The sequence below is a fragment of the Typha angustifolia genome, chromosome 15, assembly GCF_048772165.1.
Source record: "Typha angustifolia cultivar Huaian chromosome 15, ASM4877216v1, whole genome shotgun sequence".
In the NCBI taxonomy this organism is placed as follows: Eukaryota; Viridiplantae; Streptophyta; class Magnoliopsida; order Poales; family Typhaceae; genus Typha; species Typha angustifolia.
Window position 1 is genome coordinate 23,412,197 of NC_133253.1, and position 16,358 is coordinate 23,428,554.

The 16,358-nt window shown below is 39.0% G+C and overlaps 3 protein-coding genes across 4 annotated transcripts; 2 read left to right on the forward strand and 1 right to left on the reverse strand.

The window, feature by feature from the left end:
• Window positions 1-131: 131 nt before the first annotated feature.
• On the reverse strand, window positions 132-6,030 carry LOC140778104 (uncharacterized). 2 transcript variants are annotated; one of them, XM_073122666.1, is made up of 8 exons: window positions 5,536-6,024; window positions 5,247-5,370; window positions 3,321-3,447; window positions 2,994-3,030; window positions 2,646-2,883; window positions 2,345-2,471; window positions 2,162-2,257; window positions 132-538 (listed from the first exon to the last, which is right to left on the reverse strand). In XM_073122666.1, exons 1-6 carry the CDS (start codon window positions 5,773-5,775, stop codon window positions 2,374-2,376), a joined length of 864 nt encoding a protein of 287 aa, XP_072978767.1. In that variant the 5' UTR covers window positions 5,776-6,024; the 3' UTR covers window positions 132-538; window positions 2,162-2,257; window positions 2,345-2,373. The 2 variants fall into 2 exon arrangements, with proteins under 2 accessions (XP_072978767.1, XP_072978768.1); XM_073122667.1 differs by lacking the exons at window positions 132-538; window positions 2,162-2,257 and having other exon boundaries at window positions 2,650-2,883; window positions 5,536-6,030.
• Window positions 6,031-8,539: 2,509 nt separating this feature from the next.
• LOC140778926 (3-hydroxy-3-methylglutaryl-coenzyme A reductase 3) lies at window positions 8,540-12,206 on the forward strand. The gene is made up of 4 exons (XM_073123831.1): window positions 8,540-9,557; window positions 10,001-10,182; window positions 10,305-10,651; window positions 11,492-12,206. Exons 1-4 carry the CDS (start codon window positions 8,638-8,640, stop codon window positions 11,732-11,734), a joined length of 1,692 nt encoding a protein of 563 aa, XP_072979932.1. The 5' UTR covers window positions 8,540-8,637; the 3' UTR covers window positions 11,735-12,206.
• A 981-nt stretch (window positions 12,207-13,187) lies between these two features.
• LOC140778575 (uncharacterized) lies at window positions 13,188-16,118 on the forward strand. Its single transcript, XM_073123368.1, has 3 exons — window positions 13,188-13,505; window positions 15,607-15,681; window positions 15,788-16,118. Exons 1-3 carry the CDS (start codon window positions 13,338-13,340, stop codon window positions 15,839-15,841), a joined length of 297 nt encoding a protein of 98 aa, XP_072979469.1. The 5' UTR covers window positions 13,188-13,337; the 3' UTR covers window positions 15,842-16,118.
• The last annotated feature ends 240 nt before the right edge of the window (window positions 16,119-16,358 follow it).

The window sequence follows — 16,358 nt, forward strand, 5'->3', positions numbered from 1 at the left end:
TGGCGTCTTAGAAAACTGGAATGACGTCCTTTTTTTTTTTCTTTTATCAAGAGAGAGAGAGAGAGAGAGAGAGAGAGAGAGAGAGAGAGAGATTGGAAGGGAAGCCAACAAAAAATTTAAATACAGTGATATGTTCCATTCGTGGTTTTTTATTTGATTGATAAAGAGAAATCTTCATGACGAGAGACACTGGAATCTACAAGCAACATGCTTAACCAGTTACACCGTAGACACCTTCACCAAGGAACCACAGCGTATGTACTTCGCACAACCAGGAATTCAGAATTCGCTATAAAAGATTAAACTTAGCAATCCTTCCTATGGGTAGTCGGACTCCAATCCGCCATCCACTATCTCATCTAAGGTTGGATACGATCTCAGCATCCTTCACTCCATGCTCCACCGGTATTTACGATATCCAGCAGGGCTCTTACAGCATAGCGTGACGAGCAACCAAAGCTCTGTTCGCTTGCAGCTCCATCCATCGGAGCAACATGACGACTTTGTGGTACCACTGGTGACCATGGACACGGACAACCTGAAACATTCCCATATTAGTATCACATTATGAAAGAACGCAAGCCATAAGTGCATCACATTAAATGAAACACAGAGAACATTTTCCTTATAGTGGCACGTTGTCAAACCATTATAACAACCTAAAAATTTCCTTTCTCAGTGTTCAGGGCCACTCTCTCTATTGTTGGTACATTGTTAGACTTAAATGAAAAGCTGTCGGCGTCGCATGCACTTTCAGCATAGAGAAGATGAGTATCAGGCCATGACTACAAAGCCAACAGTTGTTTTCTTACAGTTCATCTTAGTATAATACTCCTTTGCAATTGTAGCCACTTTCTTTCTTACCTATCTTCTACAAATTCAGTCTCCAAACAAAAGTATTAAAGAATTGGACGGATCTCAACGAGTGGAAATATCAATGAGGTTCCTAGTTCTTACATGTTTCATGTACTACTTAGAGCAGAGTAAATAAATATTGTATTAGTCCACGAAATTCAAGTTCAATGCAAAATTGCAACAGATTTGATCAGTATGATAAGATGGATCTGGTGATCATTACAAACTAGAAAATATAAAAGCATATTAATGGTTCAACATAAACATAACTAGCCAAGAAAAAAGAATAGCAACAAAAAGTTACCTCAAATGCCAACGGCTAATAGATAATACAAGCAACTCCTTCAGCAATGCAACTAAAGTCGAGCAATTTGAGAATGAAATATCTAAAGACTCTAGAAATGTTTTTGCTTCAGATCAGGTCAGCTTTACTTACATTGTGATCTATATCCCACTCAATTTCAGTTGGTTAGGTGTTCAATCTAATCCGACTGACTTACGATTGACTGAAAAAAGTTCAGAAAAAAGTTCAGAAAAAAGTTAGGTTCTTACAAAATAATTGACCATGTTTGTTTTCGTACACATGAATTAATTGTATATTAATTTTCAGCTTAGGAACCATCTCTTCTGATACCATAAACGAGTTCTTACGCTTCTAACATGAAGCATATGTATATGCAAGAAGTCAAATGAAAGAATTAAGACATAGAACAGGTCAAGTATGACAACCTTATCCTCCCCATCACAGCATTAAAATTGGCACACAGAAAAATTTAAAAACTTAAAACTACAATGCAGGAAACAAGAGAGGTATAAAATATTGCTTGCAGGTCCTTAATTGTGCAAGTAAAAAAGACATAGAAAAAGGTCTGCTGAAGTTGCTATTGTTTGCAGTTACTCATTATGCTACAGTGGATATGAAGAACCCTAATTCTTTAAATCAGCCAAATATGAGGTCGACCAAAAAACAAGCCAATGTGAGTCACTGGAAAACATCTTAGTCAGCCATAAGTGCTGGATGATAGGCCATAGTTCACCAAATATTTAATTTCCGAAATAGTTAATAGAGGTAGAAAGCAATCAGATTTCTGGGAGAATGCACTTCCATTATGTTAAAACGACAAAAAGAAGAGATAGAAAGCAAATATAGAATACTGACAAAGTTATAGAATAATAAACCACATGCACAGTCGAATCTGAAAAGCATAATAAAAGCACCATCATTTTGAGTTTAGCAATATGAATTCAAGTTTGCATAATTTACTATGAGATTAAGTTTCAAAATTAAGAAAATCTTTTAAGTGACCTCTAGAATGCAAAGAGATTATAGCTTGCAAGGCAAGAATGCATGCCGCTGACTTGCAGCAACTGCTGTTCTTGGTCCTGCTGCAATCTAGGATACCTGTTAGAAAAAAGCAACAGCACATGGTAGTCAGCTCATATAAGTATATAACCTTCTAACAAACAAGAAATAAGGATGGTAATGTACCTCAAGGTGCTACTGGCATGATGTTCATTTCAACCTGCTGTTTGATCTGAACCACTGCCTTGAGTAAACTGAGGTGAGTGAGCAGGGACTATGAAATGTGGCTGGGGTGGCAGCGGAGCTGCTACACCTGCATGAGTAATTTAACAATGACAATGTGTGTGAATGAATCCTATAGTTAGCTAGGTACAGATTTAATGAAAATTTCTGGTATAGTGGCTGTTTAATACACTAATCATCAGGTCTGCTAAGCTTGATACAAACTACTATTAACAAAATAAATGAAGTTAAATGAGGAATCTACCTACTGGAAAGGGTGTCTGAATTGTAGGCCGGGGTGAAGATGTTACTCCGTTGACATTTAGCCCACTGAATTGAACAAAATGATGACCAGGCATCGTGTAACCTTGAACTGCAGTATAACCATGCCCACCAGGAATAGGCTGGCCCAATTGTCCAAACGGATAGATGGCTGTATTTACAGCACCTGGAATGCCATATGGTTGGAGGTATTGCTGTCCCATATAGGGATTATATACATTCTGCAACAGAAATTCATATCATCATAGAGAATCTGGAAGTCATAAACATGATGGTCCAAATAACAAAAAATTATAGGAATGACGATAGACATGATATTCAGATATTCAACCTGTGGATAGACGTATTCGGGTCCATATGTGGTGTAACTGCAAAAGAAGCAATAAATCCTTTGAACACATTACCTTTGGCACTTCAAATTTTGGAACATAAATACTCACAGGTATCATAAAGAGAAAAGGAACTTAACATATTCCCTCCTTCCTTCCCTCCCTTCCTATCTCTAATTATAGAACATGCTACTGAAATTTACATATTCTTTCCACTTTCTAAGAGATGACTACTTTTTTGTGTCGAATTTAAGATAACTACAGTCATTTCCATTAGATAAATATTGTAATATAGATGTTCTTGGGTTACATGTCAGAATCTGACTGACCTATAAGGTGGATATAAAATCCCTTGGTAGTTGAATGGAACTTGTTGATGATGAGTGGTACCTCCAATATAACCCCCCCTTTGAGTTGAGACACCCGCAAAGTAGGGGCCAGCTGACCTTGGACGTGCTACGAGAAGAAAATAAGATTAAGTAAAAGATGTTTACAACAAACATTCAAAAGAAAGCATCATAGTAAACTCAAGATCACAAGGAGAAGCATAATAACCAAAATAAAATTGTTTCTCTCCAATTTACTTTGATTGATATTGCATACAAAACATGGCAAAAGTTTAATCTCAGAATAACAGAATAGTATTTCATCCAGAGAGCATTTGATAAATGTTTTGCATGATGCAAACTATAGAGGTAGAAAACAGCTCTATTTCTTGAGATAAAGACTGCATCTCTAGAACCCCTAGAACTTTGATCACCAAATATATGGAGATCTACATCTGTGCAGCTCATATCAGTTCAAAATTATAAAATCTTCATTTCAAAGAACTGGAATGCATTCCATGATGAAATCTTAATATGGTGCCTGGAAATATGCACTCCATGACGACACTTTTGGGGTAGCTGCAAGTAAAACTTGTCAACTTTCAGCACTCCAGATATAGAGCACCCAATATAGGTCAACCTTTTGTACTAAATATCCACCTCCTTTAACATAAAATTGTCAAAATTATGTTTGCACGCCAAAAGATGTCGACAGGGCTGTTAAAAAAGCTCACCGGCTTTAAATGAGCCGAGCTGAGCTGGATTTTTCAACTTGAAAGATTAATCAAGCCAAGCCGAGCTAGAGTCAGCTCTCTTAAGATCGGCTCAAATATGCTTGATATATAATATGTAAGATAATATTACATCTATATATATATATACCAAAATAAATGTATAGATGTTATATAACATAGTTGGTTAAAACAACTTCTATTAACCCAGCCAACCTAGGTTAGAATCCTATCATTCACCAATTATTTGCTATTTTGCACATATAACACTATGATTATCGAATCGAGCTACAGACCAGCCCACTAAAACCACGAACCATTGAGCCGAGCTCAGTTTTTCCAGGTTGAGCTCGAGCTCGAACTGAGCTGAGTTTTTCCGGCTCTCGAGCCAAGCTGAGCTGGGCCCAGCTCGGCTCGTTTACACCCCCAAATGTAAATGCTTCCAACTCTCAACAATTATACAGCAACATTTGTCCTTATATGTTCCAACTTTTCTTTGAACTGCCAAATACGTGCCACTTTGGTGTAGACTACTGGATTCATTCAATGTAGAAAATATTTTGATAGGCAATTTTCAGAATAAGGAAAATTCAGTTGTGAGGATGCATTGAATAAGGAATGGGGAGTCATATAGGAGGCTTAGCATGTTCCACGATGTGATGTAAATAATGGTTGAGGCCCCGCCAAACACAAATAAAAGCTTCTTGCCACCGATAATCAATATAAGGTCACCATATAACTTATAATAGATAAGACAACCAAATTCATATAGACAGGAAAGATTTCAAGAAGCTGAAAAGTTGAAGCCTCAAAGAGCTTATGTTTCTACGAGTTGCTTCCACCTTATAGTGGTTTGTTAGCAAATTTCTGCAGTGTAATGAAAAACTAACTTCCATTCATTTACAAGAGGACAATGAGAATAAAGCATAATGGCAACATGCCAACAAGATTATTAATATAAACAACAAAATATATAATGTCAAACAAACATCTAAGCTATAATGTCAATATCGTTCAATCAACAAACCAACTACCTTACAGTTTTGTGAGCCATGCATCAAAGATTAGAAGGATAATGTTCATTGCGCAAACACCTTATAATAGTACTGGAATCACATAATAGCGTCACAAAGTATTTAAAGCCTTCCCTTATAATCTGGCAATTTGATACGAAATGTTATGATAAGAATAAGATTACCATAAGAGAGAGCAGGCTGGGGGCGCCCTAGTGAAGCCAAATTGCAGTTTGCTTGCCTGCCATCAATCACCGGGTTTGGGTCCATGCATGCCCTCCTTGCGGATTCCGGATCACGGAAAGTAACCTATTCCCTCCGCACCAATCAACACCCCATCATAGGAGAATGAGACAAACATCAGCAGTTAACTCCCGATAACAAAATATTGAATTTCTGCACATTCTCAATCGAGAATCAACAACTCCAGTCGAATTATCAAGATGAAGAAATCCGGAAAGAAAGAGCACTCACAAAACCATAACCCTTCGACCTCCCGGTGTTCTTGTCGGATATCACGACGGCTTCAAGGATCTCCCCGAACCGGTCAAAGTACTGGCGCAGCGTCTCGCTCTTCGTCTCCCAGGCCAGTCCACCGACGAAGACCTTGGTGTAGGTGGTGTCCCCGAAAGGAGAATTCAAGAGATGGAGCCCGGAGCTCGAGCTCGATGCCGACCCAGACGCCGAACCGGGCCGTGGATGGTGAAAAGCCATGAAAATTTATCCAGAACTGACCTCAATCGAATAACCCAGCAAGCAGTTAGGCTCGAAAACAGCGAAAAGACGAACGCTGCGATCGGAACAAGGAAACCCTAATCTAGAGAGATGCAAGGAAAGATTGGGTGAAGAAAAAAAAAAAAAAACCAGAAATTGAGAAGAAGATATGGCGACTCTATCAAACGAAAGCAACAATTAGGGTTTGGGAATCGAAGCGAAGCCCCTAAACCCTCGAGGAACAAAAATAAAAACCAAAAGCAATCCAAGTACTTGACCTATTCTGACCAATTAATTATTGGTTTAATAATATTGTTGATAATATCAACTAACTAATTTGTATTTCTTTGCCCTTAGTGGCTGTCTCCATCTGGCTCTATTTAATTACCTTTCTTTCCAAGCACTATTCCAATTTACAAATTTTCTTTTAGTATTATATAGTTTTAACCAAAATTTATAAGATACCTGAATATTTTTATGCCTTTTTATAATAATATAATTACCTTTTAACTGAAAAATAAAAATTGGCAAGTATGAAGAAAAAAACTGAACCATTAGGAATTTTCAAGCTTACACTTTCTTATTTGAACTTGGAAAGAACTAAATTGATTTGGTGCCTAGTAGGATTTGAATTGAAAATTTAAAAGAGCCCTCTTTTTTTTTTTTTTTTTTCGCTAATAAAGTATCCTGCAACTCATAATGCTTATAAAGTTAAAATATAAAAGTAGTATTAAAGTTCTGAATAGACTCCTTGCAATGTATATCCAAATCACTACACATCACTATCAGTTTGTCAGTCAATCTTTGACTTTGTTAACGTCTCGACTGGTATGCTTTACAATACGGTGGGGGCATACATAAATGAGCTACTTGCATGAACTCTTTCTCTTTCTCTTTCGTATTAATTGCAATATAAAGGCTTTCTAATATATCACCATAAGGAAATTTTTGAAAAGCCTTGTACACTGGGCTTTTTATTATACAGGTCAATCCTTGCATTTTCTAAATAAACCCTCTGTCTTTTATATATGAAAAAAAATTATATGATCGTGAGAGTATAGACCCATGAGATAAGGAGTGTTTGGCAAATTTTATATTGAACGTAGAGTGCTTTGCATGAATGTACAAACCAAGTCATTCGTTGACTAGGCCTAACACTCTCATCCGACTGAGTGGGCCAACTGAAAAAGGCTCAAGCCCAACAGCAACAACTATCTAGCCCACCCAATTGCATGCATGGCTAATTAGAAATCCCTTAACATTTTGCACATATATATATGCTTAATTTTGATGGGGACTATGAACACCTGTAAGCAACTGTAAATAAAAAAAAAACTATACGGTTCGCACGTCTACTTCATTATGAAAAAAGTTTGCCTAAAGATTAAGATTGACAAGAGGGTATTTATTATTAAGCAATATCTTGCTATAACCAGCCTTGCATCAATAAGCCAATTTCGTTAATTTTGCCACAGCTCATGATCCGGTCCACATTTTTTTGTGGCAGACATGAGACATGCAATGACCATTGGTTCTGGAATTTGTTGTTCGCTTTGTTTCTTCTGAAATGTACTCCACTGGTATTGTTAGGATTGACATATTTCTGTGGATATATAAGCCAATGGTTTCGAAGGTATAGAGTTTGGCCACTAATCAATAGTTCGATATGGGATCAGAGATCTGTTTACTCACAATTAAGTATCCTAATCCTAAACATTTTATATAAAGATGTGATAAATATTGTACACATTCTCTCTCTCTCTCTCTCTCTCTCTCTCTGTGTGTGTCTGAAGGTGGTTTATATTATACAAGCAAGAAGACGAGAAGCACAATGCATGGGAACAGAATCTATTCACGTGATGAAGATAAAATATTCGGTTGGTGAGGCAAAAGCACCATAGTAACAATGACAAGATGCATTGTATATTTCTTAAATCATGCATGGAGTGACATGTTATTCTCGTTACGTCGGTGTTAAAATGGTTTAAATTGAAATACGAGTACCTCCCAGACTACCATTCACTTCCCAACTAATTATCTTTTGGGTGCATATTTATATATATGTCGATGTCTCCATTTATTTTTAATCGAATTCCTCCATTCCTCTCTGTGTCCTTGCTATGGATCAAAGTCGTGCAGTCTTAATTATAGCATTCAAAGGAATGTAATAAATAGATAGATAGATAGATAGCATCTTACAATAAATAGCATTTATGATACAGCTCATTGATACACGAGGTTCTTGCACAAAGGATGTTCGAAACGTAAAGGCTATTACCGCTAACTCTATTTAAATTATTTGAGTAAACTGTTTGCTATAGTGTGTAGTCAATGGGTGATGTTTAATGTTCGTTCGCCTTCAAATATCAGTTAGATATAGACACACACATATATATATATATATATATCGACCGTCAACTCTCTAGTGTTCGTATCTTTAACGATATCGAACGCAATCTAAAGACTGTTACTGTTAGGGTGTAAGAATCGATTCAAATTTATCCAACCAAATCATATCACACACAATCTAAAACTATTTAAAGGAAAGGTATACTGAATAGAATATGGAAAAAAAATCTCTCACAGCTGCGTAACGCCAACTAACCAAACCAAACCCAATCATAAATGGTCTATTTAATATTTTAATTCCTCTCGTCTAATCTCAACCGTCTAACCAACAGCAATCCGACGTCTTGCAGGCCGTAGTACATTCACCTACCGGTGAAGCTACCGCCAGCTCATCAATTATAAAGACGCTCCTTTCCTTCCCTGGACATCCACGCTCAAAGGAAAAGCGTCAACCCGAGCTGTCCGGTCCGGTCCGGTCCTGAGTCTTCGTTCTTCATCCCTCTCGGCTCCGAGATGGAAGTTCGCCGGAGAAACCCCAAGAGCACCGCCCCACGAGGAGGGAAGGATGTCGGCTCTATCGGTGCATCCGCACGTTTGCAGGCGTCGGATGCATTGCCGCTCCCGATCAGGCACACGAACCTCCTCTTCTCGGCGCTCTTCGCGGCGTCACTGGTGTACCTGATGCGGCGGTGGCGGGAAAAGATCCGGTCGTCTAGTCCTCTCCACGTGGTCGGCCTTGCAGAGATCTTTGCCATCTTTGGCCTCATTGCGTCCCTCATCTACCTTCTCAGCTTCTTCGGCATCGCCTTTGTCCAATCCATTGTCTCCTCCAGCGACGATGAAGAAGACTTCGTCCTCTCCAAGACCGCCGCTCCGACCCCCGCCCCCGCCCCCGCCCCTGCGCCCTGCGCCCTCCTCGGCTCACCAGATGCCGCCCCCGAGAAAATGCCGGTCGAGGACGAGGAGATCGTGGCCTCTGTTGTAGGCGGTAAGATTCCTTCGTACGTCCTCGAGTCAAAACTGGGAGATTGCCGCAGAGCCGCCGGGATTCGGCGCGAGGCATTGAGGAGGATTACCGGGAGAGGATTGGAAGGACTGCCGCTCGATGGATTCGATTACGGTTCTATTTTGGGGCAATGCTGCGAGTTGCCGGTGGGGTACGTGCAGCTGCCGGTGGGGATCGCAGGGCCATTGATTCTCGATGGAAGAGAGTATTACATCCCGATGGCGACCACAGAGGGGTGTTTGGTGGCGAGCACGAATAGAGGATGTAAGGCCATTGGCGCATCGGGAGGGGCACAGAGCGTGGTGATGAAGGATGGGATGTCGCGGGCGCCAGCCGTGAGGTTGCCCTCGGCAAGAAGGGCTGCCGAGCTCAAGGCGTTCATGGAGGAGCCGGCTAATTTGGACACGCTGTCTGTAGTATTCAACCGGTATTTCTCCTTCTCTTTTAATTTCTTTTGCAATTTTCCCTGGTTTTGACTAAAGATTAGTTTTTTCTTTTCCCTATCTGGAAGTATAGTTGTTAGTTTCCTTCTACATCTGTGAGCCTTTGAGCGCTGCAAGCTTGCCCGTGTAATGTTTGATTATTGGTTCCTGCAGGATCTCTTAACTATTCCCTGACAAAATTTGATTTTTTTTTTATAAAAAAAATTCATTGTTTCTTCGTTTCTCTTTCTTTGATTGTGTATTGGACGTTTCGATCTTGCATTCGTTAATATTTCCTTCCTATGTGAAGTAAATACTGCATATTACCACCTTACGTCCAATTTCGTTTGAGCCAGTCACCTACCACATTATAAATGTTATCTATGACTCCACTCAGTTAAGTTTTGCGTTTAGTTCTTCCTGCGTTGAAACTTCTGCTGTTCTGCAGATCAAGCAGATTCGCGAGGCTGCAGGGAGTTCAATGCGCGCTCGCTGGGAGGAACCTTTACATGAGATTTACTTGCAGCACTGGAGATGCTATGGGAATGAACATGGTGTCGAAGGGTGTCCAAAATGTCTTGGACTACCTGGAGACTGACTTCCCTGACATGGATGTAATCAGCATCTCAGGTTTAGTTACTTTACTCTCTGTAAATCCATCTTAATAAACTAGCATTAATTGAATGAATTCTTAACAGTGTTGGATAAAATTTTAGGCCATGTTGAGAAATCTAAGACTTTTTCTTGAGCAGGCAACTTTTGCTCAGACAAGAAGCCGGCTGCTGTGAATTGGATTGAAGGGCGTGGGAAATCAGTAGTCTGTGAGGCAACCATCAAGGAGGAGGTGGTGAAGAAGGTTCTCAAGACCACTGTACCGGCTCTTGTGGAGCTAAACGTGATCAAGAATCTTGCTGGATCAGCTGTTGCTGGAGCTCTTGGAGGGTTCAACGCTCACGCAAGTAACATTGTATCTGCCATCTATATTGCCACTGGTCAAGATCCTGCCCAGAATGTGGAGAGTTCTCAATGCATAACCATGATGGAGGCTGTGAATGATGGAAAGGATCTTCATATTTCCGTGACCATGCCATCTATTGAGGTATCGTTCCTTCCGTTTGTCATATTGCTCAGTCAATCTGTCTGTTCTATTTGGTATCTCGATAATCCTGTCGTATTTTCTTTGTTCTCTGTATATATTTTATTCATTTAGCACCTCAGAAAGTTAAATTTAGGAGCACAATAGAACAAGGTACCCGATTCGGGATATGGTTAGCTGTGAAAGTGGGTAAAAGTTTTATCCTTTTGAAAACTGTATGCACATATAAATTTTCCACTGTCTAGTCCATTATTGATCAGTCTTTATCTTCAGTGATAATTTGTCTCAATCTCACCTTTGTTGGATGCGTTCCCTGTATTGATTTAATTCAGTAATTTCCAACATTAACTAATTTCAGCTTCTTTCTTTGGATTATCTCTGGAAATTATATGTGCCTTTTAACTTTCCTAGCTTTTCTTTATTCTCCCGACATTTTAAATTCAAATTTTCTGATTGCCATTTATTTACTGGTTTCTCTAATCAATTTAGTTAACAAGTTGGGTAAATAGAAAAAGAAGAAAGGGAAATGGAATGGTTGATATTCTACTAATGTTAGCTTGCTCTGGCATGCCATATCTAGATAACTCCACTAACTAAACAGCTGTTCTTTTTTTTTTTTTGGGTATGTTTGAAGAATCTTCTTTTAAGTTCTTAGTTTGCCAAGTTGCAGGCGAGATTGTTGCTCTCATGTATGTTCGGTCATTGGACGAAACTAGTCATCTGCAAACCCCTTTCTTTAATTCTCTCTCTTTTTTAATCTTCTAATATGTGTTGTCCTGTGCTTGAAAAGTAGAATAAATTATTGAGTCCAGTCATAAGAGAGTCATTTTATTCGTGTTACAGGTGGGCACAGTTGGTGGTGGGACTCAACTGGCCTCACAAGCAGCCTGTTTGGACCTACTTGGAGTGAAGGGTGCCAATGTAGAATCCCCTGGGTCCAATGCCAGGCTGCTGGCCACCATAGTGGCAGGTGGCGTTCTCGCTGGGGAGCTCTCCCTCTTGTCTGCTCTTGCTGCTGGCCAGCTTGTGAAATCCCACATGAAATACAACAGATCCAGCAAAGATGTCACTAAAGCTGCCTCTTGAGCACTCCCTTTGCTTAAGAAACAAGGGGAAGCACAGAAAAAATTAGAATAAAGTTTGCCAAAAGTTTGTGAGGAAGGTCTGAGAGGTAAAACTGTCAGCCCTATGCATGTGGGATCTGTACTATCTTAAGCAGACTTGCACTAGTTTCCTTGCTCTCACTGAGCACCATGTGAACAATTAATCTGACCTTGGCTCCTGTACTCCAAGTTGTAGAAGACACTTGTGTGGCCATTGGCCGTTGCAGGTTAGTGGTGCAGTAGTGATATTTCTCCTCGCTTCAGGATTCCTAGCAACTTGGCCTACCTATCTTCCCCTAGATGTGTGATCCCTTGTAACTATTATTCTGTGGTTAGTAGTTGGAGCATGTGATGCCTGTCTTCTCTAACTCTAGCAGCTTATTTGTCCTTGTGATTACGTTCTCTGTATCTTGGTGTATTGATGCACATGAATGCATTGTCGTTTCTATTATCAACTGTCAAAGTTGTTTTCTCAAACTCTAAACTTTTAATAAGTAGCGAACAGCATTGATTCGTCTGTCCACATAAGCTGTAACACAACTACACAAGACAAGTTGTTCGTAGTTGAGAGCTACTGCTCTATAATGTTGATAGTGTCACAGCAAGATTTACCACCACGACCGTCGTCTCCATTTCCATCCTAAATAAGCTTCAATCCAATTCTTGAATGCATATGACTTGCAACCGAGTTGGACGAACAGTAAACTAATCCTAAAAATAAATATGCTACCCAAATAATAAACTACCTTTTGGTTTTGGATCAGGATGAGAGTGGTGGCCAGTGGCATTAAAAAATGCCCATCATTCCATGTGATCAATGCACCGACCATGTGATGGGGGTTAGATTCAAAGTGACTCGACCAATACCAACCAACTTTTACTCGGTCCTACAACTGTAAGATCTATCAGCACGGCCCAGTCTTGTCTTTAGGGCTTGATCCAGCCATGGGATCCTCCGGGGGGGAGCTGACTTCCGCTCACCCTTATTCGATCTGGACCACTTTTCCACAAGGAAGATCGAGACTAACAAGTTGGAGTTTTTTTTCCTTTTAATTTATTTAGAATAATTACACCTGCTTTCATTTTCGTATAGATTTTTCTGAAATATTTTTTCATAATATATTGACTCTATTAATTATGAGAAAATTTTGTTAGAAAATGATATACAAGTAAGTGTTATAAGAACTATTTTACTCTTCTTTTAGAGGAATAATAGATAGAAAAGTTGAGGGTAAAAAAATTATTGAATATTATTCATTGACACTACGAAGGGGTGAGTGATTTTTCTTTAGCTTAGGAGATATATATATATATATGTACAATATTCAAGGGGTTTTGTTTTCATAAATTAAGGGCTTCCCCATCGCTAAGCCCAAGCACTGTTGGTATATTGAGGCCCAAAGCGTTATTCTTATTTTTGCACTCAGTTAGATTTCCTTCGGTCCAAAAACTCGCGGAGAACAAAGCCCTAGAAACCTAAAACCTCGAGTGGAACCCGTCATTTTGTCGATCCGATCCGAGCAAGTAAAGGAAATCCAATTCCGGGGAAAGCCACCTCGGTAATCGGGTCTAGTTGCTCGTCGCAGATGGTGAGCAGGGAATGGAGTCGAACCCTCGGGAACGTGAGGTCGTTCGTGGGCAACTCACTGGGTGGCCTCAGAGGGTGGAGCAACCTCGCTTCATGGACAGTCGCCGGAACCCTCGCCTACTTCCTCTGGGTCAAACCCGCGAGAGAACTCAAGAAGGAGCAAGAGGTGACCAATCTCTATTCATTGTTTCTTTATCCTTCATTAAGATTTGGGGACAAATATTTTTGGTGTTTTTATGGGCAATTCGACGATTATCGTCAGTATTCGGTCAAAAGATCCAAAATTTATGATTAGGGTCTCGAAGGAGAACATTGTGGTGAAGCAATGATTCTATCTTGTAAATAACTGTTCTTGAATTGTTGTGCACTGCAGATTGTTATTTCTGCTAGACCCACGATGGAATTTGGCTTGAGTGCAAAACATTAATTATCTAGTGTAGATTTTTGGTGCTCAAATTGCTTCGTATGTCCAGCAAAGCAGACTAGGAAGCATTTCTGGAATGTATCCTTCTGAGATTTTGAGAATAGAGAAGAAGAGAGGTTCTGGGAGTGGATTAAACCACATGCTTCACCACCTGGGTAGGGCCCTTTCAATATCCTCTAGTTGGGGCTTGCGTTTGCGTACTCCCTGATTTTATAGTGCCATGGATTAGATGGTCATGACCTCGTGAGAGATCTAGGGCAAACACTTTTTGTCACCTTAAATAGCCTGGCCAATCAATTGACCTACTAATGGTCAAAGTTTATAGGCATTCCAGATATATATATATATATATATATATATATATATATATATATATATATATATGATTTCTAGTTTGTTAAATGTAAAACTTAGCAATTGTAACTCTTGTAATATATTATAACAGTTGCCTGCCATCCAAGAGTTATGCAAGCATAAGCTCAAGAAATTTGAGGCTAGTCATCTCTGTTTTCTGGTTCTTGTACTAAGCTAGTTAGCTTCTTGTTGATTGGGTGTCTCATGAGCTTATGGTTGGACTGCTCGACCGTTTATACTTTATAAGCATGCACCTACAATTTTATTTGCATTTGAGACTGGTTGCTTATAGCCTTACATTCGTATAAATGAAAATTTTGAATCACTCATAAGTGATACTCCTCTTGATTAGGAAATAAGCGAATTATCTCTACTATTGGAATTTGCTGCTTTATCATAATGTGACTGTTTAGAAATTTGTCTGAGAAATAAAACTAGTGTAACTGATTATGAAACTTCTTAGATTCAAGATTCAAGTCCTGTCCTTAATGTAACTGGTTTAACTTTGTGAAAAAATACTGGTTATGCTGGAAAACAGATTTTGTGATACTAGCGAACATTTATTTGACTACATCTATTCTTACATGTAGTTACAAAGCAAAAGAGTAGTCCCCATATGTATTATGAAGATAAGATGACAACTTTCCGTACTCTTCTTTCTCTAGTTTCCTTTTACTACTCATTCTTCCCAAGTAACTATGTTCTATTTTCTGCTATTATGTTCATCCTAATTGAACTATCTCAAGCTGTTAAGGTTTGCTTTCTCTCTGCACTGGCCAGCAGAAGATTCTCCATGTATCTTGAATCTATGTTATGGTTTGCTTTCTAATTCATCTTGACAGTGCGACTTTTGTATATTTGGACTTCATCATGGAGCTTATAAATTGTCAGTACTGGGTTTAACCATCTGATTTGCATGATTTATGTAGATGTTGACTTCAAAATCTCCGTAGTCCTTAGAGACTGTAGACACTTGGCATTAGTACTACCTATATAAGATCAGATAGAGATTTGATATCCCTGCTTTTGATATATCAAGCATGAGCAACTTTTTCTGTCTTGAGATAACTCAGCAGAACAGGAAGGCCATCATTTTCCTTTCTGGTAAAGTGTCAGGAAGATTGAGTCATGCAACTGTAGGGAGAGAGAGTTGTGCAACCAGAGGCCTGAGAGGATTTAGCTCTATATGAAATTCTTGGAAATGTATTCAGTGATGGGCAACTCTGAGGAAGCTGTTACTGATATATATATTTTTGCTCATTGTAAATGAATGGCTGAGTACTTGAGCATAACATGCAAGATTCTCGTAAAAGATTGCATATAATTTATCTTAGTATAAAGTTTGTTTGATTGGGTAACTCATCGTATTCTATGATCATATGAAATCTGTTAAGTTTGGAGATCCTACGGTCAATTGCATTCTTGTCCTGTTGCTGTTGTTTATTTATAATTAACGGACCAAGGCCCATCTATTTTTCTCATTTTTCAGGAGAGAGCAGCTCTGGCTGCAGCCTCGGATCGTTACCGTTATGTTGAGAAAAGGAAACCAATTCCTGATCCTCAGGTGATCCAAGTTTACTTACAGAAAGGACATTCACGTGATTTTGCTTAGTAACCAAGTTTTTGAAGTCCCCTTCTTTTTTGCACTAATACTGTGGCATCATGATCAGGAAACTGGTCTAGTTTATGGGAAGAGAAAGGACCCCAAGAATTCTGACAATTGATTCTCTGGAAATAGTGATACCTTGGTGGGATTTTCTACTGCTATTGGCAGCTTTCGAACAACTTGCTTCAGATTCTTCTGGGTACATGCTATATGTTTTATGAGCCCCTCGCTGCTAATAATTTTGAAAAATCCTTTGTCGCTTTAAGCTCTTGATTACTTCAAGCTGTACGCAATGTAATATCATACACATGTACGTAAATAAAATGAAACTATAGATCTGAGGTGCTCTAGTACAATCTGTGGAATTTCAGGATTTTCTTTGGATGATTTTTTCAGACTGATTACGTGTTAGCGATGAGATGTTGCCCGAGTAGATATTAGATCATGAAGCCAACGCTGTAAAAAAAATTGAATTTTCCTTTGTTGATGGTGATTTATTTGTCATTAAGTTAATAACTTTTCATATATGCTTATTTCCTAAATTTGTTGAATAGAGCCTATTACGGTGATCGGTTATAAAGTGATAGAATGATTAATTATAATATTTGATGTGACATAAAAAGTAGAGATATTTT